The 16,157-nt window shown below is 40.5% G+C and overlaps 1 protein-coding gene across 2 annotated transcripts in view; it reads right to left on the reverse strand.

Annotated features, from left to right (window-relative positions):
- LOC127632467 (serine/threonine-protein kinase WNK2-like) overlaps positions 1–16,157 on the reverse strand; it is a 66,677-nt gene that overhangs the window by 13,583 nt on the left and 36,937 nt on the right. For both annotated transcript variants that reach the window (XM_052111048.1, XM_052111049.1), the window contains exons 13-25: positions 14,597–14,878; positions 14,447–14,487; positions 14,069–14,231; positions 13,862–13,978; positions 13,470–13,634; positions 13,272–13,317; positions 12,949–13,149; positions 11,852–12,684; positions 10,668–10,725; positions 10,486–10,553; positions 9,636–10,195; positions 9,271–9,521; positions 8,901–9,113 (exon numbers count right to left, since the gene is read on the reverse strand). In XM_052111048.1, the coding sequence (XP_051967008.1) occupies positions 8,901–9,113; positions 9,271–9,521; positions 9,636–10,195; positions 10,486–10,553; positions 10,668–10,725; positions 11,852–12,684; positions 12,949–13,149; positions 13,272–13,317; positions 13,470–13,634; positions 13,862–13,978; positions 14,069–14,231; positions 14,447–14,487; positions 14,597–14,878 (2,998 nt within the window). The remainder of the gene's footprint in view (positions 1–8,900; positions 9,114–9,270; positions 9,522–9,635; positions 10,196–10,485; positions 10,554–10,667; positions 10,726–11,851; positions 12,685–12,948; positions 13,150–13,271; positions 13,318–13,469; positions 13,635–13,861; positions 13,979–14,068; positions 14,232–14,446; positions 14,488–14,596; positions 14,879–16,157) is intronic.

Here is a 16,157-nt window from a genome sequence, read left to right on the forward strand (position 1 = left end):
AGTCTATGGGACTGCCCTGCGCGTCGAAAAATGACGCCAAAGGTATACCCGGCGCGTCAATATGTGACGAAACTGCCCGAAGCGTCCGTATGTGACGAGTCGGGTTGAGAATGTGTTGGATAATTGACTGTGTTGGACCACTGCCTAGGTCTAAATAGGTCTAAATACCAGTACGTTTTAACAATTATGTGTGTGGCTACTCGTTATGCTGATGCGATTCCCTTGCGATCTCTAAAAACAAAGGTAGTAGTGAAGGAATTAGTGAAGTTCTGCTAAATGTTTGGCCTGCCTAGGATTATTCAGACTGACCAGAGAACTAATTTTACCTCCCACATGTTCAAGCAGGTAGTAAAAGAGTTGGGTGTTAGTCATCGCTTGTCTTCTACATATCATCCAGAGTCCCAAGGAGCTCTTGAGTGTTTTCATCAAACTCTAAAAACGATGCTCCGAACATATTGTGTGGAAACCGAGAAAGATTGGGTAGAAGGTCTGCCTCTCTTAAAGTTTGCAGTGCAGGAATCGACAGGTTTTAGTCCTGCAAAGTTGGTGTTTGATCATACTGTTCGTGGACCACTAAAACTGCTTAAAGAGCAATTACTCTTTAGAGATTCCTCGCCCATGTCTGTTCTTGACTATGTGAGCGCATTTTGTGAAAGGCTTCATAAGGCTTGTGAAACGGCAAGAACTCATCTCGCATCAGTGCAGTCTAAAATGAAGGCACATTTTGAGTGCAAGACTTGTTGAAAAATCTTGTTTCTTTCTTTAATTAGTTATTTTAAGAAGCTGTAGGGAGGTGGGTGCCAATTATTTTGCATATCTTTTTCTCCTGTTTATGATTAGAGAGGGAGTTATGACCAGTATTGTCTTTTATTTGCGTCTTTGTTTTGTATATAGATTATTTAGTCAAACTAGCACAAGTAGATTCTTTTGTTTGTTATTTTGGCATTGCCCCCTCCTGAGGTTAATTTATTGCTTCCCTGTAAAGATTCCTAAGTTTCTGTTTTCAAAATAAATCTTTATTGTTCTAATGAATTGTGTTAAATGCTGCCGGGATGGGAAAACAGGGGCTCAGCAGCTAGCAAGTAACATTAAGTGTATTATATTATTTAGTTTCCTTAATTTTTTATTTTAAACTGTTCCTCCTCTACCCTAGACAGGGGAGGTCAAACACAAGCTTCATCCATGGTACAGGTATGAATATTCTTGCGAATAGTAAATGTTTGTAAGTAATTTGATCTCATGATTGTTTTTATTAATTTGTAGGGGGGTTTGTCAGCCACTGTTGCCTTCATACTAATTCAATGATCCTGTGTTTAGTTTTTGGTTGATTAGACTAAGCGCCCAGCAGGCACATTGTGAGACGTGGGGAAGAGATTTTGTGTTTTGTATTGAATTTTCTCTTGTATTGCATTTTTTTTCCTATTGTGTATTTTTGAATTGTATTTTTAAATGTTTTTGTTTATTATTGTGACTAACACGTTTGTAATCTTGGGGTTCTTTTTAGTGCAATATTATCGGCAGTGTGCAATAATTCCCATAATGATTATCACAGTAGTGTGTTGGTTGCAGTGTATCACGTTTAAGGTGATTGATTAATTTCTTGTGTTACTACTTGTTTATATGTGAATTATTGTGTGTATCAGATTTTAACATTTTATAGGGTTTCCAATTTGCCTTGCCTCTTTGTTTTCCATTATATCTTTTTTTTTTTATTTGTCCTGTTTTGAGTAAAAGTATTAGTATTTATACATGTATCTTGATGTGTAACAAGAAGAAATAAAGTGTTACCTAAATTTTTACACCAGCTCCCAGCTTTTGTCCTTTAATTAGGTCCAACTATATACCTGTTAAATGGTAAGGGGCAGGAAGGCCACATTTGGCGTAGTCGGCAGGGTCTCTTTAGGGGGTTGCTGGTGTTATTGCTATTAAAAATAATAATAATAAATTTGTGTCTCTTCACCAAGTTTTCTTTGGATTGTCATTTGTTGTTGTCTAATGAACGGTTCCATTCCCAGCCTGTTAGTTTTTGTTTTTCTTTCTTTTTTGTGCGTACTGGTTCCATACCTAGATTATGTCTGAGGGGGTGGAAGACCAGACCAGGGCCCTGACAGAACAGCTTCAGCAGTTACAATCTGATAATATCAAGCTTCATCAAGAAGCAGTGGCTCAGCAGATTGCGACGGAAGGACAGGGAGGGATAATAAATAGTCAGGAAGATGGTTTGACTGGCTCAAGATATGTTTTATACATGTATATTCCTTTATTATTTTATATTAGTATATTTTTTTAGTTGTTTAGTAGTTCAACTACATACCTGTAAATGTTTAGGGGTGGCAGAAGGCCATCTTTGCTTATCCAGAAAAATAATTCTTTGCCATATTATAAATTTACATATGAAATCTGTGGTATATTTCTATAAACGAGATGGCTGCACATGTTTTAGACTTTTACTAACAACACCGTTAACACAGCACTTACACAGGCATGTTCCATACTATGTATATTCAAGGGCTAGCGCAGTACACATTAACTCAAAACTACGGTAAGCCTATCAGATCAAACTAATGTGTCAATACACCACATTACCTACCCCTTTAGTTTAAAGGAAACTTAAAATATTGCTTCACACTACTACACTTTACACTACTATTGTTATGTATGACCTTGTCTTGTTTTACCGTTGCCCCTTTGTTTTCCATTTTTGTCCCTTTTGTTATTCCATAGTTTTCACTTTTGTCCCTTTTGTAGCTCCACAGTCTTCTTGTTAGCGTTCGTGTTTTCTGTCATTGTTTTCACCTGTCCTCATTAGTTTGCCATTTGCTTCTGTTTGTCATCTCGTTATCTTGTTTTGAGTTCTGTTTGTTCATTGGCCCCTTTGTCCCTTGTTCATGTATTTATACCCCGGTTTTTGGTTCAGTCCTTGTCTATCGTTGAATGTTTGTTAATGTAGTTAGCCTGGTCTGTGTTCCCTGCCCTAGTTCTCTGTTCATGTTTATTTCCCCATTGAGGGTTTTCCTTTGTGTTTTGTTTATAATAAAGAAAGCTGCATTTGGATCCTCAACCTTCGTCTGCCTTTGTTGTCTGCAATTCGTGACAACTATAGTGCATTGACAAATATCATTATGACTATGAAAATCATAAACTCCTTCAATTATTTCAACAGTGAACCTGTAATAAACTAAAATCAGCAATCAGTCTCTCAGAGCCTCTCAGCACCATACTCAGTCCTGGTAACACTGTGGCAGCTTTGGGGTACGTTGAGAGTTCCTAAAAGTTACTGGAAAGGGGTCAGGTGGTTCAGGTGGTTTTAACAATTCTAATGCTGAGGGTTCTGCTCCAAAACAATCCTCTACCAGCTCTGGCAGTTGAGTTGTTTCCTCATCAGTCCGTTGATCTGGAGGCCCTGGAGTGTAGCGAGGTCTCAGATGGTCTCCGTGGCATCGGTACACTTGGTCAGATGTTTCCCCTTGCACCTTGTATGACACCGGTCCAGTCTGCTGCTTTACTACTCCTGGAATCCACCTCGGAGTTTCTCCTGCTGTATTGCGCCGATATTGCTTCTTCCTCACCGTCTCTTTGATGCTTGGTTTTAGGAAGTCCAATCTAGTACGCACATGTCTCTTCAAGAACAAGTCAGCAGGCGACTCCCCAGTTGTGCTGTTGGGAGTTGTGTGATAGTGCAGCAAAAAGTGAGAAACTTTGTCCTCTATGATTAGATCTTACTTTGTCAGCTTTTTTATGCCATTTTTAAATGTTGCAACATATCTCTCCGCTAAGCCATTTGTGGCTGGGTGTCTCGGAGCACCTGTTGTGTGTAGGATTCCATTTCTCCTTACAAACTGCTGGAACTCATCTGATGTAAAAGTTGATTGTCTGTGACAATTTGCTCTAGAACTCCATATGATGCAAACAACCTCTTCAATCTTGTGATGGTTGCTGTGGAAGTTATTTGGGTCATTTTGTACATTTCCAGCCATTTTGAATATGCATCAACTATGATCATGAACATGCTACCCATGAACGGCCCTGCAAAGTCAACGTGAAGTCTTTTCCAGACATCCCCAGGGAACTCCCAGGGGTGTAGCGGGACTTGGCCAGGCAGATGTTGCTCTAGCTGGCACATCTCACACTCTTTTCTATGCTCATGTCGATTTTAGGCCACCAAACATATTGCTGTGCGATTGCCTTCATCTTTACAATGCCAGGGTGACCGCTATGGATCTCTTTTAGCACTGCCGTTCTCAGTTTTGCTGGTGTAATCACTCTTGTGCCCCACAAAACACACCCTTGCTCCACAGAGAGTTCATCCCTCTTTTTGTGATACACTCTCAGTTCCTCAGGAATTTATTTTGGCCATCCTTCCATGATGTACCTGTACAGCTTTGAAACCTCTTTATCGTTCCTTGTGGCTTTGGTAATCTGTCTTGCACTTAGTGGCGCACCTTCTAGGTGCTCACATATCACTGCGTCGATGTAGGCTGACATTGCTTCTGTTCCAGCATCCTTGATCTCAGACAGTGGCATGCGTGACAGCCATCAGCGTTGCCATGCTTTTCTGACTGGAGGTAAACTATGTGGAAATCGTACACAGACAGTATGATGGCCCACCTCTGGATACACGCTGCCGCCATTGTAGGAAGTCCCTTGTGTTCTCCAAAAAATGTCAATAGTGGTCTATGGACTGTGATCAAATTGAACTGCCATCCCCACAGATATTGGTGAAAATGTGTTACACCATACACTAGGCTCAATGCCTCTTTCTCTATCTGTGAATACTTCTCTGCTGGGGACAGAGTTCTCGAAGCACAGGCTATTGGATGTTCTTCTCCATTTGGCGTTGTGTGCTGAATTACTGCTCTGATTCCATAAGCAGATGCGTCACATGCAAGGGTAAGTGGCAGGTTTGGATCATAATGGACTAACACTTTGTCACTTGTCAACAGTTCTTTGCATTTTTTAAATGAATCCTGCTCAGCTTTGCTCCATCTCCAGGTGGTTTGGTCTTTTAGGAGTCTATAGAGAGGCACCAGCACTGTGCTCTGCTCTGGCACAAAGCGGCCATAGTAGTTCACCAACCCTAGGAAGGCTCGTAGCTCTTTGAAATTTGTGGGAGCTGGTGCATCATGTATAGCTCTCACCTTGTCTTTAGATGGGTACACTCCCTTACCATCCAGCACATGGCCCAGATATAAAATTTGGGTCCTGCCAAACTCACACTTGTACTTTTTCGCTCTCAGCCCATTTTCTTGTAGTCACTGCAGAACTCTGTCATGGTTCCTCAAATGTTCAGACTCGTCTTTGCCCATCACAAGGAGATCATCAAGATAAACAACAACATTGAGGTCCTTCATTAAGTTCTCCATGATTCTCAGGAAGATACTGACCGCAGAGTTTATACCAAAACAGATGTGATTGCATACAAATAAACCCTTGTGAGTGTTGATTGCTGTGTGCTTTTTTGAATCTTCATCAAAGAGTACTTGTTGGTAAGCTGAAGCCAAGTCTATCTTTGAAAACAACTTCCCACTACTGAGTGTTGCCAGCACCTCTTCAATGCGTGGTACTGGGTATATATATCAGTGTTAGTAGACTGGTTCACTGTTACCTTGTAGTCACCGCACAAGCGGATTGTGCCATACCGCTTGATTACAGGGAGAGATGATACTCTCCTTTTCTAGTCTGTTTAGCTCTTCTTCCACTCGCACTTTTTTTCAAATGGTATGGGGTGGGCTTTGTGGAATCTTGGAGTGGCATTGGGTTTGACTGAAATTGTTGCTTTAATGTCCTTTAATGTTCCCAGTTCATCCTTGAAAACATAGCTGTACTTTGCCAGCAACTCCGAAAATGACTTGGGAGAGCGCACTTTTGTGTTTTCACTGACCATCTTAATCATTTTCCAGTCCTATTTAATTTTTTCAAGCCATTTCCTGCCGCAATGTGAAGGTTCATTACTTTTAACTACAATTAGTGGCAAGTCAGCAAACTGATATCCATAGACCATCCTGGCTAGAAACTGTCCTTTTACTGGGATAGCCTGGCCAGTGTAAGTCTTTAGCGTGACACTGCTGCCCTTTAGTGGTACATGTGCGAATTACTTTTTGTACGCAGCCTCTGAAATAATGCTAATGGCTGCCCCTGTGGCTATTTCCATCGGAATCTTTTCTTCATTTACTTCAAAATTAATTTTGAATGCCTGTCTGTTCATTTCACTTACACTATACCCCACTTCGTCTGCATGAACATAGCCTGTGACATTTTACTTGCTTCTTCTCTGCTTTCCCCTTTTGCAGTACGCTGCTCGCTATGTTATCCCTACACGCCCTCCAGATATGCCAAAGCTTGTCACATTTATGGCATTTACTGTTCTTAAAGTAGCATTCACTGGCGCTATGATTCTTGCCTTTGCATCTGTAACACTCCGCTGGTGCTGAGTGAAAAAAATATTGTTTCTGGAATACCTTATGGACAGAAACGGTAGGATCCTCACTTTGTCTCAACTGCTGTGCATCTCGGTGAGCCATTTTCATATTAAGCGCGATCTCAAGGGCTCTTGCAAATGTCAGTCCCTCAGTTGAGAGCAATTTGCGCTGACATGCTTCACTGTAGACCCCACTGACAATGCCATTGCGTAAAGCCTCATCCAGCTTTCCCCCGAAATCACACCGCACAGCTAACTGCTTTAGCTCAGCAGCAAAATGAGTCACTGTTTCGTTACTTTCCTGAACACATTTCCGAAACCTGAAGCGTTCGGCTATGACCAACGGTTTGGGCTCATAATATCCAGTCAGGACATACATTATATCTTTAAAAGTCTTGTCTTTTGGCTTTTGGGATTGAACCAAGTTACGCAAAAGACTGTATGTCGAAGCACCCACAGAACTCAATAGAGTTGCTACCTGCTTATCTTCTGCAACACCATGTGCCACGAAAAAGTGTTCCACACGCTCCACGTAGGCTGACCACTGTTCATTTTCAGGCTTGAACTTGTCGGGTTCACTCACTTCATTGTTCACTACAGTAAAATCCACTTTGCCTCATCACCAATTATGTGGTATATTTCCATAAACGAGACGGCTGCACACATTTTAGACTTTTACTAACAACACCATTAACACAGTACTTACACAGGCTTGTTCCATACTACGTATAGTCAAGGGCTTGCGCAGTACACATTAACTCAAAACTATGTTAAGCTCAGATGAAACTAATGTGTCAATACACCAAAAAATCTGAAATAAAATTTGGCATTATCGGGAGGACTATCTAATATCAGGACCCTTAACATTATTATACATCATATTTAGCATTATACTGTATACAACGTTTAATATAGTACAATCATCTGTAAATCCTGTGCAGATTTCTCTCACGTGGAAAAGTCTCATCCCGGTGCTCACTGTATTACATGCGCTTACTTGAGGAGAAACAAAACACTTTAAAAACCGGCACACCTTGACCTTTTGAAACATCGGTCTGATATGCATGAAAGCTGAACATCTGGTAACAATGAAACTGAAATCATGGTTTGATGTTGAACGGTTACTAAACTGCAAAGTACAGTTTAATCTGAACGAGTGCACACCCTTTCAACATTTCAATCGGTTCAGACTCTTATGTGGTAAAAACAAACAGTTTTGCAAAAAAATGCACAAAAGAAATCCTGATGGAAATACTTGATATGCAAATAAACTCTCAAATTCACATAAAATTAAATGCGCTAGGAGGAGGTGAATTTTCACGAGTTTCGCATGAGTTAAAATGCACATAAGCATTATGAAAATGGCTTATTCGCATGAACGATGACATGTCATGATCATTTGTAAAGCACGATGACAAAGTGCTCGTCGGATGGTTTATGTGTAGGTGTGCGAGAGCTTGACATCACTGACTCAACGAAAGGCCCAACCATGGCTCACAATTCTTCAAATGTCGCCCTGGTTAGTCGAAAATGCTTCACCCACAGATCTTCATTAAATTGGGTCCTCCCAATCCACCAGAACTGTTTTGACTGCAGGCGCTCCCAGGTACTGTATATGGAGGCTGCTGGTAATATAATTGCATATCATTGGTTTGATTCACTGAACAAATACACCCCTTCACTGAACTATTCATCATGTCGTGAACAAACTTAATGTACTGTTTAACTCTTTCATGACCAAAATAAACAAATCAGTCATCATGAATTCTGATCAGATGAATGAGAGGAGGCGCTGCATGTCGTTCGTTCATATCATCAATCTCGTTCAATAAGAAAAGGGGCTGGATGAATTATGAATAAAAGTGAGTGATGACCACAAATTACAATGACATATGGATGTTCTTGAAACTCATAATTATATTTAGTATCATTTTGTATATTTTATTTTAGCTTGATAAACATTGGTTCTCAGCAGTTCACAGTATGACAGATATGCTTTGTTGTCATTTATGGGGAAAGGCTTATGATGCTTTAACACTCTAAAATGCTGAAGTCTCTTTTAATAAAGGATAATTAGACTTGTTCTGGTCGAGAATGACTGCATTCGGTTCAATGCAATTACTTAAAATATGGTAATTTGGCAGCATCTGCGGCATAACTTGAAGATATCGTCAGTGAACGAATCAATGAACGGATATTATTGGTGAGCGGAACAGAGTCACTGAAATGAATCAATATCACCACCACTACGCATCAAACACGCCCTATGTCAACGTACCCGATGCAGCAACAGTCAATTTCATCAGATTGTTTGCTTTTTTTGTCTTTTCTTTGCTGGTGGGTGATCCATAGATATTGACTGGTTAATCAATCTCAAAACAATTATAAGTCAATATCCACCACCAAGCCTGACAACTTATTCTACTGGTAGTAGGATTTCCATCTAAAAGTGTATCCTGGTAAATGTAAGAATTAAAGTCACCTTGGGCTGGCTGGCTGTGTGGCCCTGGTCCTTCTCCCTGGAGACCAGAATAGAAGTTGTCAGAGGATAAAGATCCCTTGAGGGAGCAGGGCTGCTGGGTCTGAACAGGCTCAGACGCAGAGCAAGGCAAAGTCCCAGTCCCAGAATAAGTCCTGCCATCAGATACAATAGAAGCTTTGGCAGGAAACCCATTCAAGCTTGGGGCATCCACAGCTGAAAAAGAGTAAATTCAGCTCTCATAATGCGCTTGGGTAGATTTTAAACATTAAATTTGTCCTGTATTAATGTCTTTGATATGCATGACTTCCCTAGCATTTATAGTATTCCAAATTCAAAACCAAATTTAAAATTCCCAAAACATAATTCTTACCTGATTTTGTTAAATCATTCGTTTTGCTGCTGTCAGATGTTTTAGAGGCAACATTTCTCAGCTGTTGTACCAGAGGACTGAACAGTTTGCCAGCTTTCAGTTTGTGCCTGCTTGTCCTGCGCTTATGTCCAGAAGGGGGCGCTGTGGATGAGACATAAAAACCTGGAGGTGGTGGTTTCCCTAATTGGATGTAGAGATGCTCAATCTCTTCTTGGTGGTGGGCCTCCAATTCTGTAATCTCCTTCATATGCCTATATACAAAAGAAGCAAAACATGGTGATTAAATAATTTTTATGCTCTGTTTTCATAGATTTTCACTCATTTTTATTGTCTCTCTCAAACACACAGATATATGCTAAACTCACTTTTTTCTCAGTCTTTGAAGCTCCCTCTTTATGTCTGAGTCCTCTATTTCAGAGTCATTGTCACTGCTGACATATGACCCATAAACCCCACCCTTTCTGCTTGGCGAATCAGAGCTTTGCACACTACTACTGCGTCCGGAGCGCCTCAGAAATGCCATTACCCTTTTCATGAGATCACTTCCTCTCCTTTCGTATCGTCCATGCCGGGACGGGGTTGTGGGTTCCAGTTTGGCAGGACTGCTTTCAGCCCCAGAGTCAGGAGACATGAAGCGGGTGTGAACAGTGACATCCAATGACACAGAGGTCTGGGCCCTTGGCAGGGAGTCTGGTTTGGTCAAGGGAGGTGGGGTGTCAAAATAAAAGTCAGGTGGGGCAGAGTATCTGCTGCTGTGCTTTCTGCGAGTGACCTCATCCTCTGTACTGACCACAGAAAACCAGCCAACATTGGTGGCTAAGGCAGGTGGCTCTTCGTACGTGGCAGGCACTGGCGATGCTGTGCTGCTCAAGCTAAGCGGTTTTGGCCCTTGACCAAACAGGATGTCAGTTGTGCCAGGCATCATCTAATTAATAGAAGTGGGGGGAAAAACAATAAATAAGAAGACACAAGTATTGAATCACACATGTATGTGAATATCACAATAACTATTTTACAATTGATCATGATAGCCAACCACTAAAGGAGTAAACAATTCAGTTATTCATTAAATGCCCAGAAAAGAAGTTTGATGTCATTCTCTATTCAACATTTGTGTAGACCAAGAAATTAAGATTAGTAAACAGGTTTTAAAAAATAATGTTTTCTTTTTTTTTTTCTGCAGGAAACAACACCATGCTATACATGTTGATGTACCTTAAATCTACTTATGGATCCAGAGCAGGAGGTAGAGTGTGGCATCACATGTCTCCTTGGCACAGTAACTGTGGAGAAAGATGGCTATAGTCCAGGATTAAACACATTTTTATAAATGACCAAAATTTCTGAAGTTGAAGAGTGCCTCATGATGAGTACAAAATTTTTTATTATTGTCATACCTCCAACAGTTGAGTCACTAGGAGCGGTCAAACTATCCACACGCTCTGGAATCTGAGGCTAAAAGAGGTAAAGAAAAAATATTTAGCTGGTAATCCATCAAACATTAACTTTTCGTAACTGAAAAACATTTTGCTTTGGTGAACAGAATTTTGGTGTTATGGTCTATAATAGGGTCTTATTAAGGACTTAACAATGTAACAATTCTGTAACAATTCTTTTAGTAATTTCGAGGAAGATATATTTGGAAATAAAAATGCAATACTTATTGGATTTACTGCCCTCCGCAGGCTGTTACCAAATAATGAGATAATTTCATATTTTAACAGGACAGATTCTTGCAAAAAGTGTTTGCACAGACTTTTTAATCAAGGCATTTTATTAATTCATAAATTGTAAATAATACAACAAAACTCATGATTGATATCTTTAACTACATATTGTCATATCAACAACCACCCAGCAATTACTCCAGTTTATGTCTCATAAGCCTTAATTACACATAACGCATTAACAATTCTTGGTTCATTTCAAGTTCGACATGATGAAATAAATTACGTTCTGTTCAGTAAGTTTTTGATTCACTAAAAAGAACTGGCTGATAAAGAGTCATTTGTTTGGAAAACAGAATTTTGTCACACCTAATGCTTTGTGCTGTAGATTCAAAAGAAATGACTCATCCATGGCATTCATTTGGAAATCGGGCTACACTCATTGTATTTCATGTTTCATGCTGATTAGTTGCAGTATTACAAATGGTAGCACAGGAAAAGTATTTTAATATGGTGCTTTGTTCGAATTTGCAGATGAAAGCATGTTCGAGAACTGCTACACAACAGAAAATCATGAAAATCTTTTTTTTTTTAAATGGAACCAGTTCTGAATAAAAACTGTTTCTCGTTTCCCAACCCTAGTCTTCAAGACTTCTACAATTGCTGATTTCATTCAAAAATGGACAATGGACATTTTATAAAAGCTTTCAAAAATCTACAAATGTTTTTGTGTCCAAATATAATGTTGCAAACAAACTGCACATTTCAGGAATAATGATGATCATGATGATGATTTTATAGTGAGTGCAAGGGCTGAAGATATAACAAACACTGATGCGATAAAGAGATTTAATTTCAAGTCCTGAGACAATCTATTAAAAACCATAAGAATGGCAGATGGATCTTAAACTTACCAACTGTTCTCCTGCTCTAAGTCGTCCCTCTCCCACAAGACTGGGTGTGCTGGTCCCTGACCCGCCCACTGCACTCTCTAGTCCTGGTTGGGACAGGATGTACTCTGTGCCAGATCCTGGAGTCTCGGCAGCACTCCCAGATGGGTACATGGGAGCGTACTCTTGATACAGTAAATTCCGCAGCTTCTCATCCAGTGTCTTGATGGTGCTGTCTACAAACCCTCCCCTATGCCCCTCTCCATCGGATTCACTAGGGACAAAGTGTTGCTGTGAAGGGGCGGGGCTTTGCGGAAGAGAAGGTGCCTTGGCTCCCCCCAAATTGGAGACAGGTTGCTGCATCACCACAGTCTGCGGCACGCGTTCGACTAGACTAGATGTAATAAAGTGGAGCTGTTCGCGAGCAGACGTAGTGTCCTGTGATTGTGGTGGCATCACAGAGGACGACCTCTGAACCTCACTGTTCAATTCGAGGGACAGTGGCATGACCAAGGGGCAGCATGGCATGTCCTCCACTATGGAGGCAGCACATGTAATCTCAGCCATCTCCTGAGCAGTGTGGATGGGGGAGATGGAGCTTAATCTGCTACACTGGGTCTCATCCACAAAAAGAGAGCTATGAGAGTACATGCAAGGCTTGGACTGCTGCTCACTGACCTGGGCGGAGCCCAAATTTGGCACCTCCTCTGGATGGGAAACAGGCTGGGCTGGCATTGTGGCAGCTTGGGGGAGAGCAGCCAGAGAAAGAGAATCTGTAGTGGTCAAAGAGAGGGGGCTCCAAACCCCATAGGGATCACTTCCTCCGGATGGAGGTGCTGTAGCACAGGCCTCTGAATCTGCGTGGTTTGAACACAAGGAAAAATTGAAGACAAATCAACAAAACAATCCTTTTATTATAGATGAAGTGGATAATGTCTGCACCTCAAGTGACACCAAACAGAATTGCAACTATTTTCAGACAAGTTCCCTAAACACTCCATCCATTCAAAATGGTATTCCTGTCCCAAACTCACAGCCAGTGTTGCTATGTTGGGCTGCTTAAACACCTGTATTCACCAAGCTGTCATTCCATATATTGACATACAGTAACTTGACATTACCCATTGAAGCAGATCCTGTGCTGGGATCTTGTGGCTGGGTTGAGACACTCTCAGCAGGCTGCGCAGTGGCAGTACCATCAATTAGTGTTGTGGATAGAGATTGTGTGGTTGGGCCTCCATCTGACGATGCCGTCTGACTGGCAGCAGCTGGGGCCTCATCCACAGGGCAGATGATGAACCACCTCTTACCTGTGTGAAGAACTAAGGAAAGTCAAGAATAACGTGTATTATCAGCCTGCTCAAAAATATTGATCCATTTACTGTTTTCAGGGAACATTAGCATGAATTTTAAATATGCCTATTGGAGGAGGGAGAAAGTTTACCATTTTGTTGATAAACTGGAGCCCCAAGTTGCTGTCTTTTCATTCCCTGGAGAGTATTATACAGAGTAAAAAGGAGACTGTAAATAATCAATTTTAGTGGCATCCACATATGATAAATCAACTTCACATTCAATTTTCCCACTTATTTCAAATGTAATATGTTGAACTTTCCTCTCTTAATATACCTCCCTGTATTACCTCTTCCCCTAAATCTCCAGGAGTTTGTCCTTGACTTTTCCTAAGTTCTGATGCCTTTTCTCCATCCATATCCTCACTCAGGATATCCTCTGCCTTGTCGACAATGTCTTTCAGCTGATCAATGAAGATCTCCTTTTCTATTGGCAGAATGAAACCATTTTCCACCTGATACATGAACAAAGGAAAAAATGGCAAAACTGCGCAGAAAAGAAATTGTAACTGGATAAGTAAGTTATTACTTATAAAGTAAATGTTATGCATCAAACAACCGTTGATCATTTGATGACTATACAAATTCACATTTAAGTTGTTTTCACAAGAGATTTCCAGGCACCACAATATCGTGTTATAATATTTTTGAAAGTAATTGCAGGCCAGAACCTAAATCTCACCATATAAGTGGCTATTTCTTCAGGTGCATCTCCATCTAGATCAAATTTGAAGGTCACCATTTTATGATTGTGTGTTTCCAGCTGGCATTCCACCATCTTGTCACCAGTATTACAAACCTGTGAGGATGAAAGAAGGACGAGGATATTTTGAAGAGGTGACTGTAATAAGAATCTGTATTTTAGGGAGAAAAATGTCTTAATCCTTACATTTAGCATGCTCAGTTTGGGTTTGTTAATTTTTTCCTGCCGTGAACGCGTGCGAGTAGATTTGCGGTGGTGCTTTCTGGGTTTGCCGTCAACCTTTCCTCCACCAGTGGATCCTTCATAGCTGTCACTTATCTCTTTCCCAGATCCTGCATCTTGGTTTAAGCTAGACAAACAGGACAAAAAAGGTTCAGTTTAAAATATATGCAAGTAAATCATTTGACAAGATTGCTACTGTTTGAATGTAACTACCACTAAAAACAGGGCAGATACACATGTTATACATTATGGCATGCCATTTAAAAAAACATGGTGGATACATTCATTAATACATGCAATTCCCATGTAAATTTGTAGAGAAATATAAAAGAAAATACCTACCCGTCACATACATAACTAAGGAGTGGAATAGACACAGGTACCTGTATGGAAAACAAGATTATTTAAATGAGCGATGCAGGATTTTCAATACACATTATAATCATATTTATGGATGTTGCAGTCAGACTAGCAATATTAAGTGGCTCTCACCTCAGTGCTTGGTTGAACTGGGTTGGGTTCTGGTGCAGGGGAAAAGGGGACTGACGCAGTGTCCAGCATTTGCTCAGTTGTACCAGGCATACTTGTGCTCTCAGGAATAGCACATACTGTCTGTATGCCAGCATGCTGCAGAGGTGGCTCCAGGCTCTCGGATTGGGCTTGGGCACTTGTAAATTTTGGCTCTGATTGGCTTTCCTGTGGAGGAGACTGGACCTGTGACACAATGGTGTAAACTGGAGCCAGGACCTGAGATTCCTGATGATGAGGGTACTCCTGTTGAGAATTTTTTTTGCATTGTTCACAATACAGCAAGAACATTGATCCCAATGGACTGTAGATCTTGCTGAATAATACGGAATGTAGTCTTGCATCACTGATTGTTATGACAAAACTCTATTACACCAATCCTGCTTAATAGACTATTTTTTGCAATCAGGGGCGGGGTCGCAATTTCCAAGGCCCAAAGCTACAGTCCAACCAGGGACCCCTTTCGCTGTATGCCATCACAGGAAGTGACATGGCCCCAAAAATTATATTGGTATATATATTTATTTTAATGAAATTTGTAATTATCATATATATATATATATATATATATATATATATATATATATATATATATATATATATATTTATGATAATTACAAATTTCATTAATAATACAATATAATAAAAGTACATTTTAAAAAATTTGGAAAAACCGAGTACGGTCATAAAAACTCATTTGTGCATGGAACCTCTTTCTTACGTGACGGATCAGAATCTGCCATTGTTGGTTCAAAAAAATTATGTGTCCAAGCATCTGTTAGTAATTCAATAATGTCACTTCAGAAATAGTATCACGGCTTGTGCTGTATCTAACAAGTTATTGGATAAACAAGGATGGATGGATGTGTGTGTGTGTGTGTGTGTGTGTGTGTGTGTGTGTGTGTGTGTGTGTGTGTGTGTGTGTGTGTGTGTGTATGTGTGTGTGTGTATGTGTGTGTGAGAGCGAGAGAGATGAGAGAGAGAGGCGGAGCGTGTGCGATCACCTGTTGCCACACCCAAGCATCGATGCTGTCAGCTTTCTAAAGGTCAGCTTTCTCAGTGGAAAAATAGCATCGAAGCGGGGATTTCCTCTATATTTCACGGTAGCCGGTGAGCAAGAGTCATTCACTATAGAAACCGCAATGTTCTCCACCATTTTAAACAGTGTGTATCCAATGTGGAAACTCCAGTAAGCACTTTGAGTTCTGTAATCAATCAGTCTGTTGTGTCTCAGCTGTAATGAGCCTTAATGCTGAAGTTGTTCGTTTAAAGCTATTTCCTAGCTTAAGTAATGTAGTAGAAATACAAGCGATCACGGAGCGCTGTTCTATGTAAACAATGACTAACGGATTCACTTTACGTCACCAACTGGCTCATATTACACACAAAAATTATCTTTTGCCACCACCTGCTGGCTAACATATGTAATGTAAAAAAATAGATGTAAAAAGAGACACATATCCTAAAGTAACTCATAACACATATAGTATGCACTGCTTCTACACTTTAGTTTAGGATGACGAAC

The sequence above is a fragment of the Xyrauchen texanus genome, chromosome 39 (genome assembly GCF_025860055.1).
Source record: "Xyrauchen texanus isolate HMW12.3.18 chromosome 39, RBS_HiC_50CHRs, whole genome shotgun sequence".
NCBI lineage: Eukaryota > Metazoa > Chordata > Actinopteri > Cypriniformes > Catostomidae > Xyrauchen > Xyrauchen texanus.